General features: G+C 66.0%; 2 protein-coding genes across 4 annotated transcripts in view; one reads left to right on the plus strand and one right to left on the minus strand.

Moving 5' to 3' along the window:
* PDE6G (phosphodiesterase 6G) overlaps positions 1-15,339 on the minus strand; it is a 31,567-nt gene that overhangs the window by 15,686 nt on the left and 542 nt on the right. The window lies entirely within an intron of this gene.
* On the plus strand, positions 137-14,157 carry HGS (hepatocyte growth factor-regulated tyrosine kinase substrate). Of its 3 annotated transcripts, none has more exons than XM_045985855.1 (22): positions 137-290; positions 1,628-1,712; positions 2,056-2,131; positions 2,533-2,625; positions 4,303-4,426; positions 5,686-5,738; positions 6,284-6,352; positions 6,992-7,116; positions 7,909-7,987; positions 8,055-8,153; positions 8,258-8,359; positions 8,929-8,967; positions 9,042-9,185; positions 9,283-9,342; positions 9,839-10,052; positions 10,436-10,608; positions 10,685-10,825; positions 10,950-11,127; positions 12,464-12,597; positions 12,672-12,791; positions 12,979-13,068; positions 13,470-14,157. In XM_045985855.1, the coding sequence occupies exons 1-22, from the start codon at positions 254-256 to the stop codon at positions 13,578-13,580; spliced, it is 2,346 nt and encodes a 781-aa protein (XP_045841811.1). In that variant the 5' UTR covers positions 137-253; the 3' UTR covers positions 13,581-14,157. The 3 variants fall into 3 exon arrangements, with proteins under 3 accessions (XP_045841811.1, XP_045841812.1, XP_045841813.1); XM_045985856.1 differs by having other exon boundaries at positions 9,842-10,052; XM_045985857.1 differs by lacking the exon at positions 137-290 and adding an exon at positions 371-1,149.

The raw sequence follows: 15,339 nt of genomic DNA on the forward strand, positions 1-15,339 counted from the left end.
GTAGCTCGGCGCAAGTCCCGCCCTCCACCCCGCTCTCATTGGCTAGGCCTCACGTCCGAGCTGTTCATTAGTTCTCGGCGCTCAATCGGGGCCAGTAGAAAAGCCCGCCTCCTAGCGGCTTCCGGCTCGCGGCTCGCGGCCCTCCCTGGTGACGCGCGTGCGCGCGCCCGAGGGAAAGGCGGAAGCGGAAGTCGGGGGCGCGCTGGTTCGCAGCGGAGAGCGCAGCGGCGTCGGGTCGGGGTCCAGGGTCGCCATGGGGCGCGGCAGCGGCACCTTCGAGCGTCTCCTAGGTAACTCGGCCTCCGCCCCTCGAGGCTGGCCAGCGTCCCGGGAGCGGAGCCCCGGGACGGCCGCCGAGCGACCCGGGCCCCCGGGGTGTGGGTGGGCGCGCCGGCGGTGCGGGGACCCGGCCGTCTTGGGCGCTGGGCGCGGGCTGCGACCCGAGTGTGTGAAGGTCCGCGGAGGAGGCCGGGCCCGTGCTCGCGGCGACTGTGCTTCGGGCTCCGCTCCTGGGCCAGGGGCGGTCAGGTCCCCGGGGAAATGATCGGTCCCGGGGCCCTCAGGCATCTGATTGGTCCTGAGTCACGGAAACGGACGACCGAGTCCGACAGACCCCCTCCCCCCAGATCCTAGGTTGCAGGGGAACCGAAGGTGCCCCAAACATCGGGCTCGAAGGGTGGAGCCGGTAGTGTCCTCCCGGGAACCCCGCGCGCGGCTTCCCTGGGGAGACAGGCCAGCCCGGTCTGTCCCCGCTGGGCTCCGGGGAGGCCTTTGTCGGGGTGGACAGCCGATCCTCTCTGAGCACCCTGGAGGTCATCAGTTTTAGCCAAAGGAAAATAGATGTTCGGGGCACGTGAAACTGGGTGGGCTCTGTTGGGAGTGTCCTGGGTGCTCGGCAGTGGGCCAGAGCCTGCCTGCCCTTTTCCTTGGACGTGGATGAGGCACCTTTGTCGTTCTGAGAACGTGCAGGCTGAGGGGGGTTCAGCCCTCCAAAGCTCAGTCCAGAAGTCATCCCGGATCAGAGCTGCGTGTGCACGTTATTAGCCACCCCCCGCCCCGCCCCGTGTGTCCAGGGGAGCAGAGCGTGTGCGCGGGAGGCAGCTGTGAAGGAGCAGCGTGCAGGTGTTAGCTGAAAAATGCTTCCCGGAGGTCAGTCTTGGCTCCGTCCTGGCCCCAGCTGCGATCTCATCGGGCAGGTTCAAGGTGGGGAAAACGCGGGACGGGGGCTTGAGGCGGCGGAGTGTCGTGTGAAAGCCCGCCTGGCTCAGACTGGCAAGCGGGGTGACTTTGGGCAGTGACCTCTGTTCTCTGCTTCGTCGTGTTTGTGGGTGAAGCGCGGAGATAGGACGGTGCTCAGGAGGTGTGGGAGCTCTGGGATCACGGAAGTGTTTGGATCAGGCGCGCAGCAGGCTGGTAGCATCTCCTGAGCTGTTTGCCTTGCTTCTCGGAAGAACAGCGAGAATCGCCCAACGATTATTGGGCGTCGAGAGGATTTTCATGCGGTTTTCCATTCAGTCTCAATGTTTTAAATGGGAAGCAGACAGTTCTTTCTCTCTGTGGCTGAGCCGTGGGGCTGGCCAGGGAATCACAGAGGATAAGCCTCAGTAACGGTGTGATTTTGCCGCAGACAAAGCCACCAGCCAGCTTCTCCTGGAGACCGACTGGGAGTCCATCCTCCAGATCTGTGACCTCATCCGCCAGGGGGACACACAGTAAGTGAGGAGGGTCTGTGCCTGCTCAGAAGCAGGAGGGGTGGCAGCATGGCGCTCCTGGCTCCCTTGGTAGGCACTGATGCTCCGCGATCCCGCAGCGTCCTGCCGTCCTGCCGTGATGGGTGTCGAGGACGCTAGGCCTTAGGCGGAGAATCACGCGGTCTCCATGCTGGGGTTTTGGGGATCTAGGGACAAGGGAAAGGTTTTGTCTGTATTGCCTGCGGGTGCTTAACGTTTGCTTGGGGGTTTTGAAGATCAGAGGATGGCGGGGTTTTTTTCAACTTAGCTTCTAAGGTTGTTTTTCTTTTTTTCCTTCTCTTTTATCGACACCCTTTTCTTTCAGAGCAAAATATGCCGTGAGTTCCATCAAAAAGAAAGTCAATGACAAGAATCCTCACGTGGCCTTGTACGCCCTGGAGGTAACTAGACCCCCGCACGCTGGCCCCCTCCAGAGTCGCCACCCCAGTCTCCAGAGGGCAGGGACCGCTTGACCCTGGGGCCTCACCTGCCTGCCTGGGGCGTGAGGGCAGGTCGGAGCGGCCCTGACGGAGGGCAGTGCCTTGCGCGCCCCTCCTGAAGCTGGCGGACTTAGGGCGCTAAGGTGGATTCTCATCTCTGCCCCTGGCGGTGAGGAGTGGAGTCAGGAGGAGCACGCAACGTCACTTATTGCGTGACTCGGAGCTGCCACCCGCCACAGGGACTCTCCTGGTGGGCTCAGTTGCCCCAGAGCCCTGTCTTCTCCTTGGGAGGTGGGCCTGTCCAAGGCAGGTGTCCCTGGCCCAAGCGGTGGCTCGAGGCTGCCCTCCCTCGGGTCCCCCAGGTCATGGAGTCTGTGGTGAAGAACTGCGGCCAGACGGTCCACGACGAGGTGGCCAACAAGCAGACGATGGAGGAGCTGAAGGAACTGCTGAAGGTGGGCGGGGCGGGCGGGGCGGGGCGTCTGCTCACCCGAGGCCAGGCCCAGGCAGCTGGGGCTTGGCCTGCACCAGGGGCAGCAGCAGGGCCAGGCAGAACCGGGGACAGGAAGGCAAGCGTTGGTGGTCCCCGCACCTGGGGAACCCCAGCTTGATGACGCTGGGGCTTTCCTGGAAGCGCATGGGGCCGCTGTGTCTGGGGACGCAGGGGAGACCCTGCTCTTCCTGGTGGGGGGAATCAGGAGCGTCTTCCCAGGGGCAGGGCTCGGAGCCTCGCTGGGTGGTGGAGGAGGAGAGGAAGGAGCTGTGTGTGTATGTGTGTGTGTGCGCGCGTGCGAGCGGCTGTGAGCGCAGTGTGCGGGCAGAGGCCTGGGGGGAGCCCCAAACGGCGCCTGGGGGCGTCCCACCCGGATTCCAAGCAGGGAGGTGTGCACGTCCGACATGTCTATACGGGGAGGTTGGGGGACACGGCACAGCAGGGACACCTTGGGAGTGGGTTTCACACCCTCCATTTGTAGGGAAGGGACAGCCCTCCAGGGCCGCGAGAGAACGCGCCCAGGCCACTGCCCATGGCCCCACAGGCCACCGCGGCCCACCTGCAGGGATTGTGATGTGGGTGGTGACTCCGGTGGGTTGTGTGATGCAGAGCAGGCAGTCCAGAGGTGCACCCGTCTCACAGGGGTGAGGTGACCGGGGCAGTGGCCAAAGAGCGTAGCCCCGGACACTCTCTCTACTACTGTTGGCAGGCAGGGCCTCAGCTTCCTGGCCCGTGTGGGTGCCCGTGGCCTCATGTGGCCAAGAGCCCATCTGGGACCTGAGCGGGGCCCCAACTAGTGACCCAGCCAGTCCTTGCTGCGGCTGAAAGAGCAGAAGGGTCAGACCCTGCGCTTCTCATGTCCCAAGGTCGTGTCCCGCACGTGGTGCAAGTGGTCTGCGCCCATTAGTGCCCCCGTGGAGAAAGGGAGGGTCCCGGTAGGAAAGGGACCTACCGATGCGAGCGGATTACAGGGAATCACTAGCAACCTAGTGGGTGAACGTAGCTGGCATCCCCTCGGAGCAGCTTTCTGCTGCTGCGTTCCTGAGTGTCCCCCGGAGAGCTCTAGGAACGCGACCGATGGTGCGCTCAGCGGGCGGAAGTGGTGGCTCTGCGCATGGGGCAGCTCCTGGGGTGTCCGCCCCCGGCCCCCCAGGCTGGCCGCGAGCGGAGGAGAGGCAGCCGGCTTCACATCTGCTCTCTCTGCGCGGGACTGGTGGGCGCTGCCTGGTGGAGCCTGGGGTTTGCGGGAGCCCCACTGGTTTTCAGACTCGGGCCTCTAACAGCCAAGCTCCGAGGGGCAGGAGAGGAAGAAGCGGGGGGTTATAGGGTAGTGGGCCCGGGGAGCCAGGCTCCGGGGACTCCCCAGCTTTGCCCAGGGCATTAAGGAGGCGTCAGGCCTGAGTGGGCACACCGCGGTGAAGAGTTTGTCCTTGGGCACGGGGCTTCACGGTGGAGGGCTGGGCCTGGGGAGGGGGTCCATACCTGGCCCCAGGGCCCCCTGTGGGGCACTGTCCCTGCCTCTGCCTCCCCGCACGCTCAGAGTGGGGCAGTCTTCCTGCCACTTCTCACACTGAGACGTCGCTGGTGCTTGTGTCTCCCACCACCCTCCTCACTGTCCTTTTTCATCTTTTCTGCGCAGAGGCAGGTGGAAGTAAACGTCCGAAACAAGATCCTGTATCTGATCCAGGCCTGGGCGCACGCCTTCCGGAACGAGCCCAAGTACAAGGTGGTCCAGGACACGTACCAGATTATGAAGGTGGAAGGTGCGTGGGGCGAGGTCTGTCGGGTCCCAGGCTCGGCACGCCGCCTCTAACAAGCTGAGGGTCTGCTCTGCCCCAGGCAGAGCCAAGGAAGGCTGTGTGTGCGCCCATCCAGGGCAGGGGGACAGCACCACAGTGTGTGATCGGTGGCAGGGGCAGCGTGCTCTGGGCTCTGGAGCTTCTCCCTTTCCTGACCTCACGCCCAGTCAGGGCAGGACGGGGGCATGTGGTGGACCACAGCCAAGCGAGTAGATTGAGCCGAGGAGCTGATTCCCCAGCGTTGGGTCCTAGGAAGGAAGCGGAGCCAGGGGCCCTGGCCTTCGGGGGCTGACTTAGCACGAGGGTTGGAAGAAGTCCTGGAGAGCAGGCCTCGGGTGTGCCAGACCTGAACGTGTAAACAGGCCAGCATCCCGAGGCCCTCGCAGACGCGGGACAAGGTGCAGGAGGGGCCGGCCCACAGGAGTGACTCAGGCAGGAGCTGCGATGCTCTGAGAAGGGCGGGAAATCCTGGGAGGGCTGCTGCGGGGCTGTGACAGCCGGGGGACCTTCTCAGGGCCTCGTCTGCGCTCCTCCCAGCTGCTGCAGCGGCCACGTGGGTCTGCTGGGGCTTGGCGAGGAAGGCCGTGGATAGTGCTCACATTGGGCAGTGAGTTGGGGGGACTAGGGCGGCCCCCACCTGTGCGGAGGCCCTGAAATAAGGCATGGAGCAGGGGTAGCGTTTGGTGGCCACGAGCGAGTAGGACCCTGTGGAGACTGATGAGGGTCCTGTCCGCGTCTGTGAGCTGGTCTTGGGCCCTGAATCCCGGGCACGGGGTGGTGGGGGAATGCTTGAGTTCGCTTTTCTGGGGAGATAGCCCAAAACTTTATGGCATCCTCGAGGGGTCTGTGGCTCCACAAAAAGCGTGAGCATCTTTTTAAGGGTCTTGAGAGGTACAGGGGGCTGGAGTACGGGGCCAGGAGACGGACAGGGCGTCCAGGGAAGATCTGTGAGGCCTCGATGTGGTGCGAGTGAGGCCAGGCCCCAAGCCCTGGGGCGGGGTGTCCCCTCACGCAGCCGGGCACCCTCGTCTGGTGCTGGGTCACTGCACTTGCTGCCCAGGGGCTCTGGTCCTCCTCTTGTAGGTCTGCTTGGGGAGGTGGGTGCCCGGAGCTAGGACATGGCTCCTGAAGGTCTTGGGGCAGACCGGGCAAGGACAGCTGAGGCTGTCAGGGCCTCACGTGCCAGCGTGGCACCAGCGGTGACCGTGGTCTCCTTTCTCCAGGACACGTCTTCCCAGAGTTCAAGGAGAGCGACGCTATGTTTGCCGCAGAGAGAGTGAGTTCCGGGGTGCGGGGTATCTAGGAGTTGGCTGTTTTTTTGTTTGTTTGTTTGTTTGAAGTTTATCTAAGTAATCGCTGCACCCAACGTGGGGCTCAAACTCATGACTCCGAGCTCGAGAGCCCCGCGCTCTTTCAACTAAGCCAGCCGGGCACCCCAGGAGTCCGGCTCCTTTGAGGAAGCAGAAGTGAGGTCCCGGGGTCCCAGCTTGTCGAGGGGACGTCAGTGGGTGAGCTGCCGTTTTGTCTCAGAAACAACACGCGGGGGCCGGGCAGCAGCACCTCCGGGGGCTCCGTTTGGATCCGCTGCTCAAGGTGCCTTGGCAGCTCGGCAGGCAGGCGGGTGGGTTCGGGTGGACGCTGCCCCCAATTCGGGTGGATGCTGCCCCCGAGCCGCGGGGAGTCCGCGCTCACACCTGTGCGGAGGAGCGCTCATCTGGGGTGGGCTCCGGCCTCGCAGACTGGGCCCTCAGCCCCTGAGCCCACAGGGGGTCTGGGCCGGGACGGGGCCGTGCGATCCTGAGTCCGCCTGTCCCCCCCCAGGCCCCCGACTGGGTGGACGCCGAGGAGTGCCACCGCTGTCGCGTGCAGTTCGGGGTGGTGACCCGTAAGGTGAGTGTGCCCGCCCCGGGGCCCACCCCACGCCCCCCGCTGTCCCCGCGAGGCCACTGCAGCTACTTGGGGTCCTTTTCCTCTTGGCTGTGACCCCGTGGGGCGTGGAGCAGATCCAGCCCCCAGCCCCGAGTCCGATGGTCTCTGCTGCCCACTGAAGCTTGGACATGGCTGTGTCCCCCAGGGGACAGGCGTGCTGCAGGCTTGGGGCTGCGGGAGGCTCGGGCGTGTGTTTCCTGGGCCCGCAGCCCCTTCCTGCCTCCCGCAGCTCACCACCGGTGTGCTCCTGGCCCCATGCGGCCTTCCTCTCCCTCCTGTGGCACTGAGCCTGACGGTGAAGGCGGGGGCGGGCATCTGAGCAGACTCCCTGGGCCGACGTCAGCAAAGCCTTTTCTCTCCCGGCCTAACCTGGGCACGATTCTTACGAATCTTTTTCATTTGACTTCTTTTCCCCCAAATGGTGGCTGTAGTTGAGAGCCTGGAAATGGGCCATTTCCCGAGGGTCTGGGTGGTCTCTGTCCTCTGCCTTCCCTGGGAGGCCCGGCCTGACACCCCGTGTGGCGGGCAGCAGTGGACGGGGTGGGCGCCAGGGGTCAGCGGCCCGGCCGAGGCCGCACCCTGACCCGCCCCGTGTCACAGCACCACTGCCGGGCGTGCGGCCAGATCTTCTGCGGCAAGTGCTCGTCCCGGTGCTCCACCATCCCCAGGTTTGGCATCGAGAAGGAGGTGCGCGTGTGCGAGCCCTGCTATGAGCAGCTGAACAAGTGAGTCCGTGCCCGGTGCTGGGGGCCGGGCTGTGCTCCCGGGGGCGGGGCTGCTTCTGGCCTGGGTGTGTCTGTCAGTTTGTCTGCTCTGTAGCTTAGAAGCTTGGACGTCAGACGGGAAAGATACGGGCACGGGAAGCCGACCCCTCGGGGCGCGGGCTCCTCCCAGGTCCCTCGGTTACTGGCGCGGGGTCCCTTCCCCATCTGCTCGGGTGTTCCCGCGTGTCGTGTGCTTTCTGAAGCTCCGAGAGTGACCGGTCCCCGTCAGGCCCACCCGGGCCCCCAGCACATGGCAGGTGGCCGTCGCGGCGGCTCCGCTTCTGGGACCCAGGTCTGCTCGCAGCCTCTTTGTCCTGACGTGTGCGTCTCTCAAGGGCCTGGGCTGGTGTGGCGCCCCCCTTGGTTTGGGTCTGTCGGTGTGTGGGGTCTTGTGGTTGGAGTCAGGTCGTGCACTCCCTGTGTGACCCCAGAATGAAGCTGTCCCTCTCCGTTCAGCCGTCCTGGGGGCCTGTGCTGTCCGTCTCCCAGCATCAGCGACGGGATCTCCTTCCTTGGTTAGCTGGTGCCTGCAGGCAGACTGCTCTCTTGGAAAGTTCCTTTCCTGGGTTTGAACCTCATTTCAGGAAAGGGGCCTGGGGCTTAGGCCGGGGTCCCGTGTCCCAGAGGCGACACAGCGCGTTTGACACAGCGGTTTTTCTCCAGAGCGTTGCCCGTGGCACTGCGGTCGTCGTCTGGGGGCCTGCTGGGGGCCGGAGGGTGGTGCTCAGCCACCCAGTGTCGTCTCTCCTCCAGGAAAGCGGAAGGAAAGGCCTCGTCCACAGCGGAGCTGCCCCCGGAGTACCTGACCAGCCCCCTGTCCCAGCAGTCCCAGGTACCGGCCGCGGGCCCCTGGGGGTGCCTCGCTCCTGGGCCCTGCTCACCAGCCTGTGTGTCCCCAGCTGCCCCCCAAGCGGGACGAGACGGCGCTGCAGGAGGAGGAGGAGCTGCAGCTGGCCCTGGCGCTCTCGCAGTCGGAGGCCGAGGAGAAGGAGAGGACGGTGAGCCGCAGCGGGGCTGCCGGGGGAGGGGGCCCCTGGATGTCTGGGGAAGGCGGAGGAGAATCGGCCCCCGTGCACCGGGACCCTTCCCGTCTCTCCCACAGAGACAGAAGTCGGCTTACGCTGCTGCCACGTACCCCAAGGCTGAGCCCGCGCCTGTGGCCTCGTCGGCGCCCCCCGCCAGCAGCCTGTACTCTTCGCCCGTGGTGAGCACCCGTGCTGGGCCACACTTCTGTGCCAGACGGTGGGTGGGCTGCCCGAGGAAGGATGGTCTGATCAAGCCAGTGAGGGTCGAGGTCCAGCCTGGCCCTCGCCAGCCCTGTGCTCCTGGTCAGGGGCTCCCTGTGGGGGAGGGGGACACCGGGAAGCCTGAGGACCTCCCCAGAGTGAGAGGCGGCGGCACACCCTGGGCCCGAAGGGGGCTGCCTTTGTCGGCCTCGCCACCCTCTCTGAGTGGCGGGTGGGCGGCAGGTGGGACAGAAGGTTCAGGAAGTCAGGGGGGCTCCGGGTGGGGCCGGGGGCCGAGGGCGCACAAACAGCCGTGCGGTCCGCCGTCGGGGCCGGCGCTGTCGTTGCTGGGAAGGCTGGCGGGGGCGGCTACTGCCGGCGCCTTGTTCAGTCACAGAGCCCCCAGGGGCCCCTCGGACGGACCAGCTCGTGCCTGGGGTCCGCTGTCACCGTGGCGGCATCCCAGCCTCCCGAGCGACAGCCTGGGAGGAGCCGGGCACGCGTGGGAGCCCGTGAGTCACGGCTGCTCTGGCCCGTGTCTCCCCAGACCTCGTCGGCGCCGCTGGCTGAGGACATCGACCCTGAGGTGAGGGCGCCCCCACGTGCCGGGCCCTCCCCTGCCGCCCCCGGCCCTCGGGGGTGACACTCGTGTATGCACAGCTCGCCCGGTACCTCAACCGGAACTACTGGGAGAAGAAGCAGGAGGAGGCCCGCAAGAGCCCGACCCCGTCCGCGCCCGCGCCCCTGACCGAGCCGGCCGCCCCGCCTGCCGAGGGCCACGCGGTCCCTGCCAGCGCGCTGGAGGTGGGCGGCGCTCGGCGCTCCGGGCCACAGTCCTGGGCCGGGTGGGGGGTGCCCTGCGACCGGCCAACGCACCCCCACCTCCTCTGCCTCCTTCCAGGCTCCCCTCCCGGAGACGGATGCTCAGCCCGTCGCTCCCTCCAGCGGCCCCTTTGGCGAGGTAAGCTGTGGCTCCCTCACGGCCCCACGCAGGCACCCTCTCCTGACAGGGCCGAGCCCTGCCCACAGTGACCTCTCAGGGGCAAGCCAGTCAACCCAGATCTCTCGACGGAACCCAGAACGTGGCCACTTGCTGCCTAGAAGGGACCAGAATATTCTAGGGCAGCCTGGAGCTATCTAGCTGAGTTATTGCTTTGTCCTGGAGCCTCCGGGCTCTGTTGGTCCCTGGATGAAGAGACTGGGGTCTCTTCGAGGGAATCAGGCCCCGTCCGGGGCAGGGACGGAGGGGCTGCAAGCCAGGCTGCCCGAGCTCCAGCCAGCTCTGTCCTGGCCAGCGCCACGCCCCAGTGCACGAGCTAAGCCTCCTTGGGTCTCAGCGCTGGCGTCTATCAAAGCGTGTTTGTGCTAACGGGGTCCTCTCGCAGCACCCCTGGGGGGATGGGGCTCCCGCGCCCGGGGCTGGGGTCAGCTCCGCGAGAGCTGCCGTGTGTCCCCAGCAGCAGTACCAGAACGGGGAGTCGGAGGAGAGCCATGCACAGTTCCTGAAGGCCCTGCAGAACGCCGTCACCACCTTCGTCAACCGCATGAAGAGCAACCACGTGCGGGGCCGCAGCATCACCAACGACTCGGCCGTGCTGTCCCTCTTCCAGTCCATCAACGGCATGCACCCCCGGCTGCTGGAGCTGCTCAACCAGCTGGACGAGCGCCGCCGTACGTGTCGCCGCCTGCCGGGGGGCCCCCTCGGCGTGGTGTCGTGGGAGCGCTCTGTGCCGGCCGCTCGCGGCGGCCGTGGGGACGGGTCCTCGGGTGGGAACCCTCCGGGGCAGCAGCCTCTCGAGAGCATGTCTCTGGGCCGCGGGCAACGCGGGAGGTGGTCCCCGCGGTGGGAGACGGCCCAGCGGGCATAGCATCGTCCGCTCCCGGAATAATCCCAGCCGGGCCCTGACCTTAGGACCCCAGAGGCCGGCCGTGCCCCGCGCATAGGCACTTGGCCGGGTGAGGGTGAGGCGCTTGGCCTGGTGACCGCAGCCTGGCGCTGGGTTGCGGGTGCCCCTCCCATGCCACACACTGGCGGCGCGACCCTCTCCCCGCAGTCTACTACGAAGGGCTGCAGGACAAGCTGGCGCAGATCCGCGATGCCCGGGGGGCGCTGAGCGCCCTGCGGGAGGAGCACCGGGAGAAGCTTCGCCGGGCAGCCGAGGAGGCCGAGCGCCAGCGCCAGATCCAGCTGGCCCAGAAGCTGGAGATCATGCGGCAGAAGAAGCAGGTGGGGCGGCCAGCCCTGCTGGGGGGAGGGGGTCCAAGCTCCGGGACCACGCTGACAGCTGCCCCGCGGCCCGCAGGAGTACCTGGAGGTCCAGCGGCAGTTGGCCGTCCGGCGGCTCCAGGAGCAGGAGAAGGAGCGGCAGCTGCGCCTGGAGCAGCAGAAACAGACCATCCAGATGCGCGCCCAGATGCCCGCCTTCTCCCTGCCCTACGCCCAGGCATGCGGCCCCCTCCCCCCACTTCGCCCCCTCACGGCCCCCAGACACGTGCTGCCCCGCCCCTAGCTGAGGGGCTCCTGCCGCTGCCCAGGGCCGCTCTGACCGCCTCTCTCTCTGTCCCCAGCTCCAGGCCATGCCCGCGGCCGGGGGCGTGCTGTACCAGCCCTCGGGTCCGACAAGCTTCCCGGGCACCTTCAGCCCCGCGGGCTCCGTGGAGGGCTCCCCCATGCACACGGTGTATATGAGCCAGCCGGCCGCCGCCGCCGGCGCCCCCTACCCCAGCATGCCCGGGGCCGCCGCAGGTAAGGGGGCCGGAGCAGGTGCCCGCCTGCCGAGATGCGCACCAGACCACTACCGTTGCCTCCTTTGGTCTTGTTTTGCTGTGGTTTCAGTTTTCCAGAAAAGTTAAACGGTACAGAGGGTTTTCTGGATTTCCCAGACCTTAGCATCGTGTTACGTTGCTCTCTGCCTTCCTGCTTGCGCACGTGGACTTTTCTCCTGAACCTTCGTAGACTGGGTGGCGGGCTCGACGCCCTGCGCTCCCAGCGCTGTGAGCGCGCATTTCCCAAACGCGGGACCCTCCGCCGTCGCCTCCGTAGGCCAGTTGGAGCTGCGGACGCGGTGTGCGACCTCATGCAGGTGGGGTTCAGCTCTCCCACACCGTCCGGGGAACGCCCCTTGTGCCGAGAGGAAACCCCATGGCTGTTGCCTTTAATGGTGTGGTTGCTTTTCATCTCTGATCTAGAATGTTCTTGTTCTGCCTCTGTGTTCATGACACTGAGTTCTCAAAGAGCACTGGCCTGCTGTCTTGCAGACCACCCCGCGGTGGGTTGTGTCTGGTCTTCTGGGCTCGGAGTGCTGAGCAGGAAGGCGCAGCCGGCGCTGGCCGTGAGGTGTGTGGGCAGCCTGTCGGGCTCCTCCCCGCTGGGGCCCGGCCGTCCCACGGCAGTTAGCAGCTCAGTGGAGATGGGGCTTGCATCCTTGCTCCTCCGAGGTTGTCCCTATAGTTTCAGTGTCTCCGTTGTGTCTAAGGCTGTCGTAACGCCTGTCAGCCGGTGATTTTCTCATCTCGCGCCCCTCCTGTCGGTCATCGTCTTTCCACCGTAAGGAGGCCCTTCTTCTCTTTCTTCTTGGTCATTCCCATCCACGTGGCTCCGTCTTACTCAAAGTTCATAATCGGTCTCGTCGCTCAGACGCTCCCGGGTGTGGCTCCTGGGCCGTCTCCCCACATTCCACGTTCACGTTGTTGCTGCTCGTTCCCGGAGGCAGCCCCGGCCCCGGCAAGGCGTGTGCTTAGTGCGCCAGGCCCTCGCAGCAGCCCTGGGTTGAGAGACGCGGCGTGGGGCTGCCCCGCTCCTGCTCCGTTGGTTCCTGGCTGCACAGTGGTTTCGGCCGTGCCAGCCTGAGCCCCCGGGCAGAGGCCCTGAGTTCCAGAGAGTGGAAGAGTTTCCCCACCCCTCCCGGGCCGTCCTGCCACACCCCTTCCGTCCCGTGGGGTTCGTTTCTTCTGACTACATTCAGCGCCAGAGCTCCTTTCCTGTCCTTGCTGATTTTGTTTGCTTCTGGGACAATGTGAAACGTGAACTTGGTTCCGGAAGTCCCCTGCAGGGAGCTGAGCTCACTCTTCTCCCTCCACAGATCCCGGCATGGTGGGCGCCTACATGTACCCAGCAGGGGCCACCAGTGCGCAGGCGACCCCCCAGGGCGCCACCGGGCCCACCGCCAGCCCAGCCTACTCGTCCTACCAGCCCACGCCGACACAGGGTTATCAGGTAGGCGGGCAGGGCTGTCCCCCTTCCCGGCGAGGGCCCGTAGCCCTTCCCCCGTCACACTCTTCCCTCTACAGAACGTGGCCTCCCAGGCCCCCCAGAGCCTCCCGGCCATGTCCCAGCCTCCGCAGTCTGGCGCCATGGGCTACATGGGGAGTCAGTCGGTGTCCATGGGTTATCAGCCTTACGGCATGCAGGTGAGAGCCCGCGGGGGGGCGTCCCATGGAAAAGGGGCTGGGGGAGTGCAGGGCAGGCTCCACTCTCCTGCCCACCACTCCCTTTCCCGCCTTTAGGCTCCTAGCTGGGGGGCGTTTGACTTTCAAGTCAGAAGCGCCTCCCCTTTATGGGCATACAGGCCTTCATGTGGGGTTCGCTTCGTTACAGAGTCTCATGAACACCCTCCCCAGCCAGGACGCGCCTCTGCCGCCCCCGCAGCAGCCCTACATGGCGGGGCAGCAGCCCCTGTACCAGCAGGTGAGCCCCTCCCCAGGTTGCCCCCAAGCCTGGCTTGCGGAAGATGGTAGGGCTGTCCCAGGAGGAGACGGTGCGGGCTGGACTGCTGCCCAGCAAAGCGAGGACAGAAACACAGCCCACGCACACACACACAGCAGCGCAGTGTCTGAACCATGCACGTCCTCAACCCTGTGGATGTTGGTCGGGAACTCCTGCAGTCTCTGCTGCAGCAGGACAAGAACAGGGAACCCGCGACAAGGAGGCCGGCCTAGCACGGACTGGGCTTTGCTGGGACCGAACACCTGGGCTGAGACGAGGGTAGAACGTTCTAGAGAAAAGCTGCTAGACTGGGGGGGGGGGGGCGGGGGGAGAGGCCGGAGTCTGGGGAGGGAGGACTGATGGTTCCTGTGCCCTCCCCCCAGATGGCGCCTTCTGGGGGACCGTCCCACCAGCCGCCCCCAGTGGCCCAGCCGCCACCTGCACAGGGCCCGCCGGCACAGGGCAGTGAAGCCCAGCTCATCTCGTTCGACTGACCGCAGCCAGGAGTGCGCTGTCCAGAACAACACTACGGTTCTCTGAACCACTGCCTCCGTCTCTTTAACTAGCATCGTCTTCTTGCCTCGCTCTTCTTAACGCCACGTAGTGTCCCTGCTGATGTGGGGGTGGCCCTGCACCCTGGCCCCTGCCCTCTGTCCTCTCCCGCTGACTCCTCATGCCCCCGGGCCCCATCCTCCTCCCTATCTCCCTGAGTTGGTCTGGACTTCTTTCCCCAGGGCTGGGCCTCAGAGGGTGGGAGGGAAGAACCTTCTCCGAGAGGGAGCCTTCAGCCCAGTGCGTCAGGTCCCGTGAGGGCCGGCTGGAGTGGGGATCCTCTCCCTGTGCAGCCCGGGCCCTCCCATCTGCACCCGGGACACCGCACAGCCTGTGGTCTGACTAGCGTGTGTGCTCCCCAGAGCCCTCCGGTGTGGCTGCCTGCGGTCCGCGGGCACTCCTGGCCCTCACGGGAGGGTGGGGGCTGTCTCCAGCTTCTCCGCTTCTGAGCTGCCATCTCATCCACTGCCCCGAGTAGACGGAATGGAACACTGATAATAAAATGTCTTTCGACAAGTATCAGAGTGTCCAGAAGGAGGGTGGCGGGCAGCTGGTCCAGCTCTGGACAGGGGCAAGTAGGCACATGTCTGGGGCTGGCCTGTCTCCAGCCAGGCCTGGCTCCCAGGGCAGTCTCCGGGGGTGGGCACTACGCTTGCAGCAGCTGCACACCGGCTCCCTCCCTGAGACAGCCCCCCCCCCAGCTGTGCCCTTGGGGAGCCCTGTGCCGACTCCTTGAAGACTTGCAAAGCTCAAGGATGGAGTGTGAGTCATACACCAGAGCTGTAATCTGGAAGAAAACACCTTAAGATAGGGGCGCCTGGTGGCTCAGTGGGTAAAGCCTCTGCCTTCGGCTCGGGTCATGGTCCCGGGGTCCTGGGATCGAGCCCCGCATCGGGCTCTCTGCTCGGCGGGGAGCCTGCTTCCCCCCCTCTCTGCCTGCCTCTCTGCCTACTTGGGATCTCTGTCAAATAAAATCTTGAAAGAAAAAAGCTTTAAGATACTGTAGGCCCAGGCCCTGGTATCCAGGGTTCAGACCGTGTCCCACACCTTAAACAGCTCTTAGGTGACCGAGCATTAGCTCTTCTATGAAGAAGTGGACTGAGAGAGGCCGTCGGAGCTCAGACCAGAGGCAGGGCCGGGGAGCTCTGCCTTGGCTTGGTAAGTCCGCTCCGCGCCGGCTGAGCCGACTGAGCGCGCGAACAGCAAAGACCCAGACCATCAGCGCAGGTGGGGGGCCGGGCTGAAGGCCCCCGCGCCCCACCCGTGCGGAGTGTTTGGGAGCCGCAAGAGAAGGATGGCGGGACTCCGGAGGGTTGGGGCGGCCGGACGCGCAGCCAGGGCGTCCGCGTTCCCGTCTCCCAGGGGAACCAACAGCGCTCTCGCCACGACCCCAGCCCCCACCCTTCCGGGCCCCATCACAACCCTTAGGGTCGCTGTCAGCAGAGAACCCCGAGTTCAACCGCCCAGACGCGCGGGCTCAGGACGCGTCTTCGCTGCGTGGCTCCCGGGCGGCGTGACCCGAGAGAAACGCTCCCGCGCGAGCGCCAGGGCCGCCCTCTAGGGGGAGGAGGACGCCGAGGGCGGCCCAGCGGGCAGCGGAGCTCCCGGCGCTAGGTGACCCCGGCTGCGGGCGGCCAGGGCGGGCGTGGCTCCCACCACGGGGCCTGCCGAGAAAGGGCACTTGGGACCCTCGCGCCCGCC

Source organism: Meles meles, chromosome 18, assembly GCF_922984935.1.
Source record: "Meles meles chromosome 18, mMelMel3.1 paternal haplotype, whole genome shotgun sequence".
NCBI lineage: Eukaryota > Metazoa > Chordata > Mammalia > Carnivora > Mustelidae > Meles > Meles meles.

Bases quoted from the DNA above. Each gene is read 5' to 3' on its own strand.
- HGS (XM_045985855.1), top strand. From the start codon at position 254: ATGGGGCGCGGCAGCGGCACCTTCGAGCGTCTCCTAG. The intron at 6,353-6,991 runs GTGAGTGTGCCC...CCCGTGTCACAG, and splicing joins TCGGGGTGGTGACCCGTAAG to CACCACTGCCGGGCGTGCGG. The intron at 12,598-12,671 runs GTAGGCGGGCAG...TTCCCTCTACAG, and splicing joins CGCCGACACAGGGTTATCAG to AACGTGGCCTCCCAGGCCCC.